General features: G+C 43.9%; 1 protein-coding gene across 3 annotated transcripts in view; it reads right to left on the reverse strand.

The window, feature by feature from the left end:
- The window catches only part of UBE4A (ubiquitination factor E4A), a 53,013-nt gene that overhangs the window by 26,105 nt on the left and 7,658 nt on the right, over positions 1–19,250 (reverse strand). For all 3 annotated transcript variants that reach the window (XM_075191138.1, XM_075191140.1, XM_075191139.1), the window contains exons 4-11: positions 15,675–15,787; positions 15,267–15,419; positions 14,993–15,152; positions 7,034–7,233; positions 6,480–6,671; positions 6,017–6,350; positions 5,540–5,666; positions 3,220–3,527 (exon numbers count right to left, since the gene is read on the reverse strand). In XM_075191138.1, coding sequence (XP_075047239.1) covers positions 3,220–3,527; positions 5,540–5,666; positions 6,017–6,350; positions 6,480–6,671; positions 7,034–7,233; positions 14,993–15,152; positions 15,267–15,419; positions 15,675–15,787 — 1,587 coding nt within the window. The remainder of the gene's footprint in view (positions 1–3,219; positions 3,528–5,539; positions 5,667–6,016; positions 6,351–6,479; positions 6,672–7,033; positions 7,234–14,992; positions 15,153–15,266; positions 15,420–15,674; positions 15,788–19,250) is intronic.

Raw genomic sequence — 19,250 nt, forward strand, 5'->3', positions numbered from 1 at the left:
CGACCTCCGGAAGGAGCGACCACTCGCCCGGCAATATTGCATGCCGGCTGAGAAAGTCTGCTTCCCAGTTTTGGATTCCTGGGATAAAAATTAATGATATAGCGGGAACGTGGTTCTCTGCCCAGGTCAAGATCTGAACAGCCATCCTCATTGCTCCCGCGCTCCTGGTGCCCCCGTCAGTTGACATTGCTGTCGCATTGTCGGACTGCAGACGGACTGGGCGTTCGTGAAGTGGCATGGCTTTAAGCTTCAGAATGTTGATAGGGAGAGAAGCTTTTAGAGCGGTCCAGAGTCCCAGGAGCTGTAACTGATGTACCACAGCCCCCCATCCTGTCAGGCTGGCTTCTGTGGTTACTAAGATCCAGGACCATGGGGCAAAGAACCTTCCCACTGTCAGATTGTCCTGAACTGTCCACCATCTGAGGAAAGCCTTCGCCTCTGGTGACAATTGTATCAGTTGTCCCACTAATCTCAGATGGAATCCTGAGCACTTCCTCAAGAGGTCCCATTGGAAGCAGCGTGAGTGCAGCCGACCATAAGGAATGGTCTCAAAAATCAATACGATCTTTCCTAATAGACGCATGCACAAGTGGACCAACAGTCTGCTGCAGGTCATTACCCGAGCTGTCCGGTTCCGCAGGGATTGAGATTTGTCCTCCGGAAGGGAAACCTTTTATTTGTTGGTGTCCATGATTAGGTCCCTGAAAGGGACTCTTTTCTGGCATGGAATCAATTGCGACTTTTTACGATTTATGAGCCATTCGTGCGTCTCCAGGTTCCTGATAGTGAGGACCAGGTGCTGATTCAGCAGGAGAGCCGAGGAGGCTTCTATGAGCAGATCGTCCAGATAGGGCACTATTTGCACTCCTCTGGAATGAAGACAGGCTGCCATTACTGCTGTCGAAAGGTTAGATGGGAAAGCTCTGAATTGATAGTGAGACGGTCCCACTGTGAATCTGAGAAGGGCCTGATGAGCCTTCCAGATAGGTATGTGAAGATAGGCATCCTTGATGTCTATAGACGCCATGAATTGATCTGGTTCCAGTCCATTGATGACTGACCTGAGGGATCCCATTTGAAACCTGACCACCCGTAGGTGGCGGTTTAATTGCTTTAGATTTAAAAACAGGTCAGAACAAGCCGTTTTGGGACTAAAAAGAGATTGGAGTAGAACCCCTGTATTTTTTGGTGTTCCGGAACCTGGCGGATGACTCCGGTGGAAAGAAGAGAGGCAACACATGTAAGCAGTGCCTCTTTATTTCGAGGGCCTCGGGGTAAGCTGGTTGCGAAGAACCAATGAGGTGCCGGGCCTGATTGGTCCATCATGTATCCTCTCGTTGTGAATCCCTGAATCCAACGGTCTTCTGAGGACGCTGCTCACTGATCTCTGAACAGTAGCAGACGTCCACCCACTCCTGCAGCCGTGAGAAGGGGAGGGAGACTGTCAAACTGACTGTTATTATGGAAACTTGGGGACATGGACGTTTTGTGGAGGAGGAAGGCCTAGCTCTATACGATTGTCCTCTAGAGGTCGAAGTTCTCGGGTCTATGTGTCTGGCCCCGGCCAGCAGAGCCCCCACGAAATTACTGTCTAGGTTTTGGGACATTTACTGGGAGATAGCTGCTTTTGCCTCCTGTGGCCTGGCAAATTATGCTGTTCAATTCAGGGCCGAATAACACTCCTCCTGAATAAGGGAATGATTCCAACAACTTTTTTGATTCCGTGTCTGCATCCCAGGACCTGAGCTATAAGGGTCTCCTGGCTGCTACTGCGGTTGCAGAAATAGATGAAGAAATGGAGGCTGCATTCTGGGCGGCCTCGTATAAGTAACGGGAAGCCTCCTTGAGATGCAGGGTAAGGGGAAGCAATCCCGAACTAATTGGTCAGCCCATGCTCCATAGTCCTGGAAACCCATGCCGATGAAAACATAGGTCTGAATGATGTACCTGCCGCGGTGTAGATTATTAAAATCCCTGTTCTGCGGTCAGTATTATCCTGCAGGGTGGCTGTCCTGGGATAGGGAGTATGGTGTGTCGCTCTAAGCGTGCCATCAGTGAATCAACCCTTGGAACCTGTTCCCAACAGTTGAGGTAATGGATATAAAGCCAGATACCTTCGGGGAACAGTAAATTTCCTATCTGGTTGTCTCCAGGATGCTCCCGCTATTTCCTTCAGTTCTACTGATGGATGAAAGCGGATCACAGGTTTCCTAGCTTTTTTGAAGAGATTTTGATCTGATGTTCTACTCTCTTCTAGATCCAGAATATCTAATGTCTGACGAACAGCTACTACTAGGTCGTCAATACCTTGATATCTGGAAGACTTTTCTGGGTCTATGACCTGTGTAGAATAAGAGTCTTCAATTAGTTCACCCTCCTCTTCTGACGATCCCTCCAAATCAGAGAGGGTAAGAAGGGGGTTAGCGGATCGGTGTCGCTTATTTTTGGGTAAGGGTCTTGGCGCATCCAAGAACCGGTTTAACCTATCAAGACCTCTAACTAGGGAAGCTAACCAAGCCTGTACTAGGGTCTTGTGAGGTGAGGACAGACAGAACCCCAGCCTGTCCCAAGTCTGTGGACTCAGTGGTCTTCGTAGTCCTGCCTGTTACGAGAGGGTCAATTGCTACGGAGACAGTCCCTCATTGCCCAACAGTGCCTAGTGTGGTACTGAACAGTTGGTATGTACAATTGCGCTCATTGTTTAAATAACATACAGTCCTTTTTGTCTACCCTTATTCCTAGGTAAAAACCATTAAAACCATATTCACGAGGAAAACAAATGTCATGACAAAAATAACATATTTGCTTAAATGCCCATGGAAATTATATTCATATATATGCAATTATGCTCCCAAATGAAAACACTTATGTGTGGGCTTCTGTAAACAATACTTATTTTTTCTGTATGTTCTACAGTTGTACTGAAAGGCAAAAAACACATGTATTTGAGCAAGACACCAAGTCATTATTACAAGCTGCTAATAACCAATAATCTATACATTGGACATTTATACCACCACATGCTTACATTTATTTCTACTCAAATTTGAACTTTTGAAATCCCTTTTAGGCAATAATAATGAGTATATACAGTATATAACATGATTTTTCGGTTTGTGAAGTGCAGCTAGATAATAGACGAGAATACTAAGATAGATGGTGGATGGATGTTACTACAACTTAAATTCAACCTGTTCTGTTAAAATCAGTTTCAGGTACCTGGTACATATGCAAGGGCACTGTGCTGTACATCAGGCACAGGGAAGTTAAGTGGAACTGGTTCTGTGCCTCGATTTCCCAAAGCAATCTGCACTAAAAGAAGTGCAGTAGAGACCTGTAGCTGGAGGCAGTTTTGTAGACTCTGGGGCTCACTTAGGGCTGTCTTCAAGCACAGATAGATTGTCATAAGCCGTTCAAACTGTTCCCGCAGATTCTCAGCATTGGGGCTACCACTTTGCTGGGCATCTCGCCATGCCCCTTGTAGCCTGTGCAGGCTTTGGTTCACCTTCACCATCTGCTCATGCAACCTGGAAACGGCATTTGAGAGAAAATGGAGAATTACAAACATATTTAAACCATTGAAATAATAATTTTAAAAAGATTGGATATTTGTACTTATGTTAAGTCCTTTTTTCAGAGTCCTTTTGGAACACTTGAACACTGGAGGTATAGAGGCTCAGCTGAAGTCTGGGCACTTTAAATTTCCCTCTGAAACACCGCAAAGACTGTCTTTAACCCAGGCCTGTCCAACCTGCGGCCCTCCAGATGTTGTGAAACTACAAGTCCCAGCATGCCCTTCCAGATATCAACAGGTTGTCTACTGGCAAAGCATGCTGGGGCTTGTAGTTTCACAACATCTGGAGGGCCGCAGGTTGGACAGGCCTGCTTTAACCTGTAAACTCGAAGCTGTAAGTTTAGGGATTTCAGGTTCTGAATGGACCGAAAGATTAATCTGGTTTCTAGACCAAGAAGAGATTTGAGTAGAAAGCCAACCTATTCTGCTCTTCTAGGACTATCGACTACGCACCAGTCGAGATCAAATACTAAATGGTTTCTTGTAGGGCGAAATATTTTGTCTCCAGGAAGGATAGTGGTGAAAAACCCCAGGGCAGGTATTTCAATAGATCTATGATGTATCCCAGACTTTCTCCCACCCAGGCATGGAACCACTGATCCCAGAAGAGAAGCAAACAGGCGCCCACCATGGGAGTAAACAGATGAGCAGACTGCTTAGATGGCTTTACTCTCTGCTGACCTCTACGAGGAGCAGAAGATTGTCGTCTGGAAGACTGACTCCTACATTCCCTGGGGAATGAAAGGAGTGAGACCTAGGGCCCTTAATTTTATCCAGTTATGGACCAAATAAGATATTCTCAGAGAAGCGTGCCAGAAAACTGTGGGAGTATAGAATTTTAGAGAGTGCCCAAAATCCAGCTGAGTATCTATACCTACAGGGTTCCCCACAAGGATGAAAGAGAAAGGTGAAGCATAGATTTCATTTTACCTGTGTACATAAGTCTTAGAGAGCAACGTCAAATAAATACATTTAAAAGAGAAAAAAATAAAATAAAATTAAGTCTTTTGTGTTAAGAATGCTTTCTATATATTACGTTACCCATTCACATATTTATGCAACACTAAGCACATTATTGCAAATGACGTCTGCAATCAAGATAAATGACAGCTTATTGCAGTTATAATTCAGCTATATTGCCGACACACTTAAAACTAGTGGGATTTCAATATAGTTCACATGCAGTATTCAATTTTAAAAATCTGAGTATACTTTAAACATAACTTTTGGGATGCTGAGTGGTCTCCTCACTAACAAAAGTGCATTTAAGAGAAAGCATTCTCTGTTATATCTACATGAGCATAACATTAAACTATTAAAAAAAAAAAAAAGAAAAAGAAAAGTGTAAATCTTCACAGTTACAACCTCTTTGAGGTTAATGACCCCATCTGTTTACAATATCATATATATATGTACTAAATAAATAAATGTATTCCATCAGTAATTAACAGTGGTAATCATGCTGGCACCGATATGGGCACCAACACAAAAATCCCACTAGTCAGCAGATTTTTTAAATATAATTTAACAGGGGCACACTTTCCAACCCATGAAAACCTGCAACCCTTGGCCTGGTCCTCTGTGGTCTTTCCATAGTTATGAGCCTGGTAATAGGCCTATAAGTGACAGACAGGACTGGATGGTGGAAATTATGTCCCCTGTTGTGCTATAGTGATCTGGTATCTGTCATGAAGATTGGATCTTCACTAGACAGTAGCTGATTCCAAATCCATTGTTCAACTATAAAAGTAATATTAAACTTGAGTAAGGGATTAACAGCATATAATGCTCCTAGCAGCTAGTACATTCTTTTAATACCTTACTAAACTATGATTGTGACATTACTTTTCCTGTGAATATATATATTTATCCAAATTCCAGTTTTGTCGCCTTTCATTTTAATTTGCATAACTGACAGGATCTGCAGCTGAAACACCCGGCACACACACAGTGAATAACTGTTACCTGTGAAACCCAAGATGAAGGGTGTACTGTGTCAGTACTAGGTTTTCTGTCACCAAGTTGAAGTTCTGAGGAAAGTCTGGTTGCTGGTCATCAGCAGGTGGAATGAGACAGGTTTCTTTGTCCAGTCCTGTATAGAGATATCAGATAATTCAATGACAGAGAGTAGTAGACGAGATTATGCAGAGATGAGAATAGATATGTGTATTTTCAACCCCAATCCAGGAAGAAGATCCCCAATCCCCAATCCCAAGAATCTCTCTCAGCAAGAAAATGTGGATTAATTACTGAATCTTAGAACAAGGGCTGTTGGGCAACCTGAGAACAGTGTAGTGAAACTAGATGGTGTAATGTTTGTGTAAGAGGATGTCAAATACTTAGTGTTAATGAATGTTAAGGCTTAAATTATGGCTGCATCATTTATAACAAGGTAACTGTTGCGGAAATAGTAAAATATAGAGGCATGGGGGTTCTGCACACCCTTCATGTGCACATTACGGCTCCTACGTTCCTCTTCATTGATTTCTCGCAGAGCACAGTATGTGGGATTGAATGTCAGAAGACGAGCAGACCTTGGTTTACAAAATGGCTGGCACAGGCGTAGTAGGGCTGCACCCAAGTTTAAAAAGAAGCTGTCGGAAGCATATGTCTGCAGGAAGATTTCAGGAACCTGGCTGGCCCAAATTTTAGCACGACCAGCATTAGCATGCAGACAGTTCCCCAGCCACGACAAGATGAGATGCTTGGTGTCTGGAGACAGCTGTAGAAGGTTCTTCAGAAGCTGGTAAATTTTTTCGTGGAACTGAGCCATGAACTGCGCAAGAAAGAGAAGAAAAAAAAAAAAGTCTTAGAGATTTTTATGGTGTGGGAATAAGACACAAAGTGAATAGGAACTGGGAACATTGAGGATAGTTTTAATTTGGTCATTCACTGACCATATTACCTGATGGATATTAGATTCCTGCACTTTAATCTCTTGGGGACTGGAGCGTGATGGGTTCAGAAAGTAACCATGATTTTCTACCACACCTGGGGTACGCAATATGCAGGAAATGCTGAGGATTGCACCCAGCAATGTCTTCTCATATTGGTGCCCATTTGTTATGTCTTGAGGCTGAATGTATTTCACAAAAACCTGCAAAAGGAGAGACAGATTTATTTCCTGTCAAAGACAACAGTAACCTAAATTCAGTTTTCTGAAAATAACTGCTATGTAAAATGCTTTATTCGCAGAAATTACACATGTAAAAATTACCAAAACTAAACATTGCAATTTACAAAAGAAAAAAAATTATTTTGTCCTCTACTTTCTGGAAAACAGATGTGCATGTAATTTTGGCAGATTAGCGGTAGAATCACCCTGCTGCTAGTATATATTGGTACAGTAATAGTGTAAAAGGTCATAGCAACCAAAGCAAAGGAAACTGGGACGAGATAAGCAGACAAAAATGTCTGAATGAAAATGCTTAAATATACTTTCTAGCTCACTCTGGTCACCTTAGCAATGTCCTTCTGTCGGGTGCAGTATAGGAGGAGGTCAAGATAAGGGTAGAGTAGCATCTGACAAAGGTCCAATTCCCTGACCCGTTCCAGGATCACATCAAACACAGGGTAGAAAACTTCACTAAAGGAGTGCACCTCCTCATCTGCCAGGAGAGACTCAATTACATCTTCCAAGAACTCCACTACATCAAAATCTGAAAGACAGGTGTTTGGCAAAATGACTGAAAAAGTACAGAGAATAATAATTTAAACTACACATTTTGTGCTCTGATTTGCTTGCTTCCCAGCTGTGGGGAAGCCACTCTTTGCTGGGACGGTGGATACGCTCGGTGGGATTCAACTCGTGCAAACAAGAATATATCCAAAAAGAGGATTTTTATTCCAACGATAAATCCGTTTCTTTGATTCCATCTGGGGGACGCCGCTACCATGGGTTGTATGAGGGGAGTGTGGAGTTGGCACTTAGCTAGTTAACTTGTTTAATGTATCAATGCTGACAGACCCCTCCCCTCTGCTACCCCTGTAGCTTCTCAGTTTAGATTAAGTGTCCAAGGGAGTTGGGCTTACTTTTTGTGCTAGATAGTTTAACTAGAATTTACTTTTTTATTACTTCATTTTTGTTAGAGAAGTATTTTTACTTTTGCATTTTTATCTGAGGGAAGTGCTCTAGAGATAGAGAGCACACTCCTATTAGGCAGCGACACTACTCTGTCTTGTGAGAGCCGGACTGGCAAAATTTAACAGTGCTGACTGCAACCCGTTGTAGCTCCTCAGTTTAATTATAAAGCCCAAAGGAAGATAGGCCAAACAACCAAAGAACATACAGCCGTAGAGCAGAAGGGAGGGAACGCAGTGTCCCCCAGATGGAATCAGAGAAACGGATTTATCGTAAGTATAAAAAACTCTTTTCTCTTTCATCCTATCTGGGGAACACTGCTACCATGGGGACATTCTAAAGCACCCCCCCCTCCCAAGGGTGGGATCGCTCTGACAGCTCGGCACGTAGAGCACTACGGCCAAAATTGGTGTCTGTAGACGCAAAGACATGGAGTTGATAGAATTTTGTAAAAGTATGGGCAGAGGACCAGGTGGCTGCTCTGCAAAGTTGATCCGCTGAGGCCCCATTTCTTGCTGCCCAAGATGCCCCCACCGAACAGGTGGAATGGGCAATAAGTCGACCTGGCACAGGCTGGTTAGCACTGATGTAAGCCTGCCTAAGCAGTAATCCATCCTGCAATGGATTGCTTCGAGGCTGGTCATCCTCTTTTATGTGAATTAAAAAGGATAAAGAATCTGTGCGTCGAATGTGGGAGGTCCTTCTAACAAATTTGGAGAGCCCTGACCACATCCAAACACTCCATCGAATTCTAGTCAGAAGACGATGCCCCCGCCTGAAAGACTGGAACCACAATCTCAATTCATGTAAAATGCCAAAACCACTTTCGGTACGAACGAAGCAACAGTCCGTAGAACTGCTCTATCCTTGTGAAAAACCAAATATGGTTCACGACAAGAAACGGCTCCTAACTGACACTCTGCGAGCCGATGCAATCGCCAGAAGGAACGCTACTTTCCACGTTAAGAACCTTATATCTGCGGAATGTAATGGTTCAAAAAGGAGGACCCTTAAGCATATCGAGCACCAGGTTGAGATCCCATGGTGCCGTAGGCGGGGAATAAGGTGGCTGGATATACAAGACTCCCTGTAGAAACGTCCCAATATCCGGCATCATCATCACCATTTATTTATATAGCGCCACTGATTAAGCAGCGCTGTACAGAGAACTCATTCACATCAGTCCCTGCCCCATTGGAGCTTACAGTCTAAATTCCCTAATGTACACACACATACAGACAGAGAGAGACAGACTAGGGTCAATTTTGACAGCAGCCAATTAACCTCTTAGTATGTTTTTGCCAATCGAAGATGAAAGAAAACCGAAAGGGCAAATATTTGTACTTTTAAGGAGCCCAATCGGAGACCTGCATCCAGGTCATCCTGGTGGAATGCCAGGTACCGGGAAAGACGGAAGAATGATGTATGACAAAGCCGATTCTCAAACCAGCTGATATAAGTGCGCCAGATGCGGTGGTAGATAAAAGCAGAAATTGGCTTACGATGCATAAGTGAAGGGTTGGACTGGGACTGGTCAAGACCTGTGTAGTTACTTTTCGGAAAGACCTGGACTTGTCCTTCGGAACAAATGCTTTTTGTTCCCTGGTGTCCATGATGAGCCCCAGGAAGGTCATCTGCTGGCAGGGAATCAATTCAGATTTATTTTCGATTATTAACCATGCGTGCTCCTCCAGGATCCTGATGGTCAGAGTCAGGTGCTGTTGTAACAGATTTGCCGATGTGGCCTTGATGAGGAGGTCATCTAAATATGGTATTATTTTGACTCCTCTTAAACGAAGACATGCCTCCATCATGGATATGATTGTTGTGAAGACTCTGGGCGCTGTGGAAAGGCAGAAGGAGAGTGCCGGAATTGGTAGTGGGCCAACCCCACTGTAAATCTGAGCAGTGACTGGTCACCCTCCCAAATGGGGACATGAAGAGCGTCCTTTATATCTATTGACACGTAAACCAAAGTCTGCTTCCAGTCCATTGATTACTGATCAGAGGGACTCCATGAAAAATTTGTCCACTCTTAGCTGTATATTTAACCTCTTTAAATTTAAAATGGGTCGGAAAGATCCATCCAGCTTCGGGACCAGAAACTGGTTTGAATAAAAACCTTGTCTTTTTTGGTTGTCTGGTACCGTGCAAATGACTCCTGCAGAAAGAAGGAAAGCGAAACAGAGCCACATCACCTGACTCCTTTCTGGATCGCGGGGTGAAGATGTTGCAAAGAAGTGACGTGGGGCTGGACCTGCCGGGTCTATCATGTACCCTCTTGTCATTATCCCGCGAATCCAAAGGTCTTGGGAGGAAGCTATCCACTGTTCCCTGAACAGACTCAATCGCCTCCCCATTCCTGCTGTCGCACGAAGGGGTGGATGACAGTCAGGATTCTGTTTTTTCCGGAACATTTGCAGACGGGCGTCTCGTAGAGAAGGAGGACCTACCTCTGTAAAAGTGTCCCCTGCTACCAGTCAATCTGCCTCTACTCAATTGACCTCTAGCAAAGAAGCCCCTCCCCGAAAGGGTTGCCGGAATGAGCCAAATCGAGGAGGTCTTGCCTTGGTAACATTTACTGGCAGAAAAGAACTCTTTCCACCAGTGGCCTGGCAAATGATATTGTCCAATTTGGGCCCAAACAACACTGCGCCTGAATTAGGTAATGTTTCAAGCGATTTCTTAGATTCTGTATCTGCATTCCAGGACCTCATCTATAGGGTCCTTCTAGCTGGAGAACGAAATAGAGGTTGCATTTTAGGCCACCTCATACAAGTATCCAGACGCCTCCTTTAAATGCAGGGCAAGAGGAAGCAATTCTGAATCCTGCAATCCCTCGGCCAACTGTTCTGCCTATGCTTCCATCGCTCTGGCAACTCACGCCGATGAAAACATGGGTCTGAAAGAGGTGCCTGCCGCTACACAGATTGATTTTAAATGACCCTCGACCTTGCGGTCCGTGGTGTCTTGCAGGGCTGCTTTTCCCGGCACCAGAAGCTTAGTAGGACGCGGTAAGCGAGCTACTGGAGTGTCAACTTTTGGGATCTGTTCCCAGCAAGCCAGATCCTCCTCCTGTAAAGGGTACAGGGTAAGGAATCTCCTTGGAATAGTAAACTTCCGTTCGCTTCCAAACTGCTTCTGCTATGTCTGTTAATTCCACTGACGGTGGAAAACGGATAGTGCGCCTTCTCATCTTTTTGAAAAGACCCCGATCTGAAGATTTGCATCCAAATCCATAAGATCCAGGGCTTGTCTGACTGCCAAAACCAGATCATCAATGCCCTGATATCTAGTGGATTCTCCCGGGTCAGTGACCTGCGCAGAATCTGAGTCAAAAATAGGCTTGCCTTCCTCCTCTGATCTTTCAGAATCAGAGAGGGATAGGTGAGGATCAGCCGGCCAAAACCTTTTATTTCAAGAAGATATAGGTCTTGGTGCTTCTAGAAAACGGTTTAATCTATCTAGGCCTCTGACCAAGGCTGAGGACCAGGCTGGTTCTCCAGAAGAAGGGCCTGGGTTAGTGAGAGATGATGATGGGCCCGCCAAAGCCACTTCAGACAGGCTTGCGGTCACTGGCATCCTTACTGTCACGGAAAGGCCAGTTTCTACAGTAGCAGCGAGAACAGCAGAAACCGCTGTTAGCCCCGTAAGCTTAGTAAGCAGCTGGACCAGTGTCGTAACCAACTGCGCCAGAGGAGCTGCCCATGCCGGTTCGTCCGGTAGTGGCAATACGTTAATCTGAGCCTGTATAGTGTGTGTCCCTACGTCACAGTCAGTACAAAGTGCCCCCAGATCCTAATTGTCCAATTGGTAACTTAGCTTTACACTTTGAACAAGTGAAATAATTTGTAAGTGGTACTTTTCCTTTATCAGACATATTTTTAAAGGGACAGCACAGCAAAACAATAGAAATGCAACCACACAAGATATAGCTTGAATTATATACAAGTATAAAACTAATCTATGACAGTCAAAGTTTTATGATGTAACAAGCAGGTTTCCTGCTGCTAATATTTTAATCGGTGGCTGTATTATATTATCCTAACCAGCCACCGCATTTTGTTCCTCCGCTTTTTGTTCAGTCCTTCCTGACTGAAGACTCTGCAGCTCCCAAAAGATGCCCCCCTCCTTTTTCTGAAGGGGGAACTTGGTATGCCTAAAAAAATAAAGGAATAAAATAGTAAATAAAAGTAAAAAAAACAAACTGTCCTAGTATAAAAAGTAAGCCCAACTCCCTTGGGCACTCAATTTTAACTGAGGAGCTACAGGGGGTTGCAGAGGGGAGGGGTCTGTAAGCATTGATACATTAAACAAGTTAACTAGCTAAGTGCCAACTCCACATTCCAATCATACAACCCATGGTAGCAGTGTCCCCCAGATAGGATGAAAGAGAAATAAGGATTTATTATGACAGCACAACACCAGAAGACGTACACAAGATACAGGGTAAATAGTAGTGTGTATCCTCCAGCAGCCTCTTGCAGTCAGCACTCCAAAGTAACAATCTCAGTTTCCTTCAAAGGCTTATCCTCCCGTTGTATTCTCACTACCGTTTTGCTAGACAGTTTTCTATGTCACTCAGCCTGAGATACTAGCTCACACATACCCTGCCCTGGTAGGGTTTCCTCTGGCTGCACTGCAATGCCTGGGCCCAGAGTCTTTTGTGCTGGTGTTACATACACCAGGATCCTCCCAAGATAGAATGAATCTATTGGCATTCTGCTCTCCTTATATTCCTGGCTGTTTACACAGGGAGTAGGGTCAAATGTCTCAATCCACCCCCTTTCAGCAGGAGTCTATCAGTGGATACTTAAATTATTTAACTGTTAGACATAGTGTCTATGTTACTTTGATTATACAATGGAATATGGCTTGACTGAATTTGCAATTTGGCTGGATACACTTAACAAAAGGTTACATTACATCAGGGAAAGAAATTTCATGCTTGCCTGAACCATTAGGACATTTGACACATTGCATCTGCAGCGCTACACCATTTGAGCCTATGATACATTTTGATACAATAACATTTATATTGATACATTTCCCAATGCTTATGGAGACACATTGCACATAAACTGGAAGTTCTATAATTGTTGACATAGATAACCAATTTGGGCTGCCATTAACAGTCACTCAGACATTGTTCTGATTACTAACAGCCCAGATCTATGCCACACCTCATAACAAAGGACATTTCAGACAAATGGTAATTAACTTAGAAAAATAGCTTCTGCTGTCTTGATATTTTTACAAAAAATGGCAATATATGTCTTTATATTTCTAACACATACAATATTGCAGGAATAAAATAATATAATACACCGATGCTCTGATGTATATACTTAGACTGGGCCAAGGATTAAAAATTACATTAAACTGTGATGAATAAAAAGTCCTCAGTCCAGTGGGACCCGGTTTCGTCACACCAGCGCACCAAAAATGTATCCCTTCCTACTAAGACTTTTGCCCTGCTGCATAATAACTAACCATTGCCTTAACAAACTGGTGCATTCACAGCAATAGAAATATAGCACATAAGAAGCTGCATAAAAGGGTTGGTTAAGAAATGTCGACAGTGAAAATGTGTACACCAAAATGTAGACAGCCATAATGTCTACACAGATCAAATGTAAACTGTAGACAGGGTTGTAAAGTTGACAGTCAAAATTTAAAAATGGATTTTTACCATCAAATAATTATTATTGCCCCACACTCACCCAACCCAGATGTAATGAAAGGGCCCTATTGCCATCAGTACGGGATTGGTTAAACCCACTGAAACCAGGCTGGGGCTGGATTGGCATTACGGCAGGGGGACCCCACTCTGCAGGTTTGCCTGGGGCTGGCAAAGTCTAGTGCTGGTAATATTAAAATTAGGGGGAGCACACACTTTTTGTCCTTTCGATTTTGCTAGTACCAGCCTAGGTTTGCATGACTAGGGTTGGGCAAGCAGTTTTAATTTTTTTAACAATCCTTGACGCTTTTTTTTTGTTTGTTTTTTTATGTATTGCAGTTTTAAATCTAGTGATTTATGACGACTTTACAACCCTGTCCACAATGAATGTGTCGACCGCATGAACGACACATTCATGTAATAACTGTCGCTTATGAACATGTAGATATTTTGACTGGTGACTTTGCAACTACTTCCTGCTTAAAATTAAAGTTTTCTCTTAGAGGGATGAATGTCTTCCATCCATTCATTAGTCTAGAGCCGTGATGGGGAACCTATGACACGCGTGTCACTCGTGACCCGCCGAGGCAGATTGACTGACACGCCTGGTGGCGCGGAAAAACCTCCAGTTTCAGAGGCTGCCTTTTGATTAGTTACGCTCTGCTCCAATCCCTGGTTGTTGCGTGGAGGCATGGTGTCACCGCTGCCGCAAGAGTTCTGCAGAGAACCAGTTTAAACCGCCATAAACTGTGGTTTTGTTGTTTGTCATTTCCTTAGAAGGTCCCTACAGGAGCAAAGGAGCGCACCAGCCGTCTACAATCGAGCAAGGGAGATCGGCAAGGTTCACAGCCCTGCAAGACCCTCCAGCTCTGATCGACAGTCAAGTGAGGTGACCTTCTGACCCCCACATCCTGCACCCGCAGCCCTGAGACGTGAGTAGATTACCAGACAATTTTAGCACCCTGAAAAAAATCTAGGAATGGCTTTACTCACAATTTTTCCCTCAGCATACTTTTGTGAGACCTTATTCTCAGCATTAAATAATATTAAAACAAATAAATGAAACAGACTGACAGATGAAGTTAGCAGTGCTTGCTTGGCCCTGAAGTGCACAAAATACAACCCTGCAATTGAAGATTTATGAATTGCAATTCAGCACCAGAAAAGTCACTAAGGTAAATCATTATTTGTTTTTGCTTTTTGAACTAATATAACAAATATATTAAAAATATAACTTTCTTTATTAGGGCTGCATTTTTTTCCAATTTTCGACACACCAAGCTGAAAAGGTTAGCCATCACTGATCTAGAGTTCACTTTCATGTTGAGAGCTTTTACATACAAAGTTACCCATCTGGATTTTGATAAAGGACAGATATCCTCTAGACTATAAGGCCTCACGAACAGGGTCCTATCCTTTGTTAACCTCATCTTTTTGTAACTCTGACTGTACGGCACTGGGGAGTTCTGTGGTGCCTTACAATTAAAGAGATGATGATGACATGCAACAGCTAGTAAGTGATAAACAATGTGTGTACTGCAACGGAAGAGAAACTCATCTACACAAACTGCTCAAGCACAGCAACGCAAGACAGACATAGCAATGGAGCACATCTATCCTTAAAATCAGCCAGTTGTGCGAAGAAAATAGCACTCACTTCCTCCTTGCAGCCCCTCAAGCATCAGGTCCACCACCTGAGCTGGAACATTCTGCCCCTGATAAATCTCTGGGGTAAGCAGAACAGTGCGTGCATTAGAAACTGTTAAAGTTTTGCAGCGCACTGCGTATGGTAGTAGGTTCTCTGGCACTTTGGTAACCTGTAGAGACAAAGTAATTTAACATTTACAGGTTACAAATTGAACGGAAAGGACAAATGCAGCATACAAAGCTGTGTCGCAGAATTGCTGCTCATAGCAAAGATGGATTCTCACCTCCTTCTTGGCTCTCTGGAAACAGGAAAACAGGAATGGAATGATGTGCTTCTCTCCTGCATCTCTCTCTGCAGACAAATTAGGGACTCCGGAGGATGTCATGCAGATGAGATATTTCCCAGGTTCAGAGAGAAGAAGCCGCGTGAATAAGGCCTGAAGGAGATTGTCAAAAATGGTAACATAACTACATATAAAAGATGACATCTATTAGAAACTCCTGTTCAAATAAACTTTAAATCAGTCAGATTTTAGACTACAACTTACTTGTTTAAAAATACATTTTTAATTAGTTCTGTCTTTAGGTACCTTCCGTTAAAAGCATTGTTTTGGCCCTCGCTATGACAATATAAACCTGACCCTTCTATAGCATTTTATTTATCATACCCCAATATACTCCACTGAGCATACCTGTTCTATATTATCCATGTCCAACCAGTCTTGCCCATCGAGCTCTGAACCGAGTTCCTCCAGGTATACACAACGCAGAGGTATGCCATTTCCACTCTTCAGATTGGGGTCACCTGTGATATGAAAAATACAAACCCACTTAGAGAACAAAAACATAAGCAGACAAAAAAACTTCAGTTTTTGAAAGATTGTTTTTAGTATACAGATTTTGAAATGACATTTAATTATGTTGCATAATTTCTTTCCACAAGTTATTCATATAAGATTTTAATGCAGGAAATTGATAGCTTTTCTGCCTCTACACATAATTCCTCAACTACACTTATCTTTACTAATTGCCTTATCTTATAGCTCCTCTGGAGACGTGTACTTGATGTCTGTGTTCAAAAAGAAATAAGATGAGGGCTGGGTCCATTTAGTGCTCCTGTGCACTTGGCAATTTGCTTTGAATAAGGCGATAGCCATTTGCAAATAGTAATCATCATCAATAACTGTAGGAGGGAAACTTTGCCTTTGCTCCAACCTTGGAATTAACACTTCTCTAAAAACCTTGCCAGTTAATAATTTATAGGGTTATTAGAGCTATACTGGCATATGACATAACTGTCCTATTCAAATACATATGTAAGGATGTCATATCTTTCAAGCTATATATTCAGAAGTACATTCATTATGAATGCAGACTTGGAGATATTCCAATGGTCTATAATATTTAATATATCATGAGATGCTCTAGCACACTGTTTAAACAATAAGGTGAAACATGTCTTCTACACCCTTCTGGAGGTAAACACATAGTTCCAAATATTTAAAAAGAAAACTCCATACAAATTACTTTTGCAATTCGAAATAATTTTCAGTATTTTAAAAGAGGATTTTTGTACTTACGTTAAACCCGTTTCTCTGATTCCATCTGGGGGACACTGCTTACCATGGGTTGTGGAGGGGAGCTCGGGAGTTTGCACCTAGCTAGTTAACTTTTAGCAATGCTGACAGACCCCTCCCCTCTACAATCCCCCTGCCTCTTCCTTTCAGTTAATTAAAAATCCCTAAGGAGAAAAGGCCAATCAACCAAGAGCACACAGAAGAAAAGCAGAAGGGCAGTGAATCAGAGAAACGGATTTAACGCAAGTACAAAAATCCTCTTTTCTCTTTCATCCAGTCTGGGGGACACTGCTTACCATGGGGACGTTCTAAAGCAGCCCCCTAAGAGTGGGACCGCTCTGAAAGCCCCGCTCGTAGAGCAGTATGGGCAAAATTTGCATCCGAAGACGCAAACACATTAAACTGATAGAATTTTGTAATAGTATGGACAGAAGACTATTGGCTGTTCTGCACAGTTGGTCCGCAGAAGCCCCATTTCTCGCTGCCCAAGACGCCCCCACCGATCGGGTGGAATGGGCCGTAAATCTCTCTAGCCCAGGACGGTTAGCCCTGATATAGCCTGTGTAATTGTTACCCTAATCCATCTCGCAATTCACTGCTTAGAGGCTGGCCAGCCTTTATGAGAATCATTAAAGGACAAACATAAAATCGGTACTCCGAATTTTGGAAAGCTCTCTTAATATAAATGCAGAGAGCCCTAACAAACATCTAATTTCTCCATATACACCTGATCAGACTGAGAAGCTGCCCGAAAGACCGGAACCACAATTTCCTGGTTCAAATGAAAAGCTGAATACCCTTCGGAACAAAGGAAGGGAGAGTGCTCAATACCACTCTGTCCTCGTGGAACGCCAATTATGGTTGTCGACAGGACAGAGCTCCCAACTCTGAAACTCTACGAGCGGATGCAATAGCTAAGAAAAAACACCACCTTCCAGGTCAGAGACTGAATATGCCGAAAGTAAGGGTTCAAAAAAAGACCTTGTAAGCATATCAAGCACCCGGTTAAGATCCCAAGGTGCTGTAGGAGGAGTGTAAGGAGGCTGGATCTGTAAGACCCCCTGAAGAAACGTCCTGATGTCTGGCATATCTGCTAACTTCAGGTGGAAGGAAACTGACAGGGCAGATACCTATACCTTTAAGGAACCTAAGTGGAGACCTGCCTCAAGATCATCCTGAAGAAAGGCCAGAAGTCGGAAAAGACAAAAAGAGGACGTATGACAAGACCTATTTTCACTCCATCTGATATAGGCTCGCCAAATGCTATGATAGATGCGAGCCGAAACAGGCTTACGAGTTCGTAGCAAAGGGTTCACTACACTGGGGAAGAACCACCTAGCCCTCCAAAGCCTGGCTTCAACAACCATGCCGTTAAATTCAGCCGAGGTAAATCCTGGTGACGAAAAGGAGCTTGAAGGAGAAGATCGTCTCGCGACGTGAGACGATGCTCTTGCTTTACCGCCATCGATATGTCCGCGTACCACCCTCGCCGCGGCCATGCAGGTGCTATCAGAAATACTGGCAGAACGCCCTGCCTCACTCGACTGAGTACTCGAGGAATCATGGGAATTGGGGGGGGGGGGGAGAACAGATATCTCAACCTGAAGTCCGCCGACATGGTCATTACGTCCGCTGCTAATGCCAATGGTTCCCTGCCCCAAACCTGGGAACCCTTTTGTTGTGTCTGGAGGCCATGAGATTTATATCCGGTAGACCCCACCTCTGAACAGCTTCCGGATGGAGGGATCCTTCCCACTGGCATCATCGCATTGCGACTGAGATAATTGGCCTCCCAGTTCTTTATTCCTGAAATGAACACTGCCAAGATTGCTGGAACATATTGTTCCGGCCAAGCGAATATCTGAGCTGATACCCGCGTTGCAGCTGTGCTTCTCGTTCCTCATAGCCTGTTGACGTATGCCCAGCCGTGGCATTGTCTGACTGAAATCTGACTGGATGATCCAGAAGAAGGGTTTGGGCCCCCGAAGAGCCAAAAGGAATTGCCCTCAACTAGAACGTGTTGATGGATAGGGAGGACTCCTGGGCTGACCAAAGACCCTGGAGCATGAGGTGAAGGGCTACCGCCCTCCCAACCTTCTAGGCTGGCGTCTGTGGTGACTATGATCCCTGACCATGGAGCAAAAGACCTGCCCACCGACCTGTGATCCGGAATCAGCCACCTCTGAAGCGACTTTCTCAGATCCGGAGACAGAGAGATCTTCTGGCGGTCCAAATGTAGGTGGGATCCCGACCATTCTGTCAAGAGGTCCCACTGAAAACACCGGGAATGAGCACGACCGAAGGGGATCGTCCCGAAGGAGGCCACCATCTTCCCTAGAAGACGCATGCACAAGTGAATTAAAGGACTGGGAGAGGACAAGTCCTGAGATGTTATTCTCTGAACCGACCTGATTATTTCTCTTCTGTCAGAAACACCTTCTGTTGTTTGGTGTCCCTGATGAGTCCCAGGAAGATCATGCATTGACGCGGAATCTCCTAGGATTTCTTTAAGTTTATTAACCACCCATGGCTCTCGAGGAAAGCTATGATGAGTGACAAGTGCTGTTGCAAGCAAACCTCTGAGGTGGATTTTATGAGAAGATCGTCTAAGAAAAGCACACCTGAACTCCTTGAGTGAAGACAAGCTGCCAGTACCGACATAATATTTGTGAAAACCCTTGGAGGCGAGAA

This window comes from Mixophyes fleayi, chromosome 11, assembly GCF_038048845.1.
Source record: "Mixophyes fleayi isolate aMixFle1 chromosome 11, aMixFle1.hap1, whole genome shotgun sequence".
Taxonomy (NCBI): Eukaryota; Metazoa; Chordata; class Amphibia; order Anura; family Limnodynastidae; genus Mixophyes; species Mixophyes fleayi.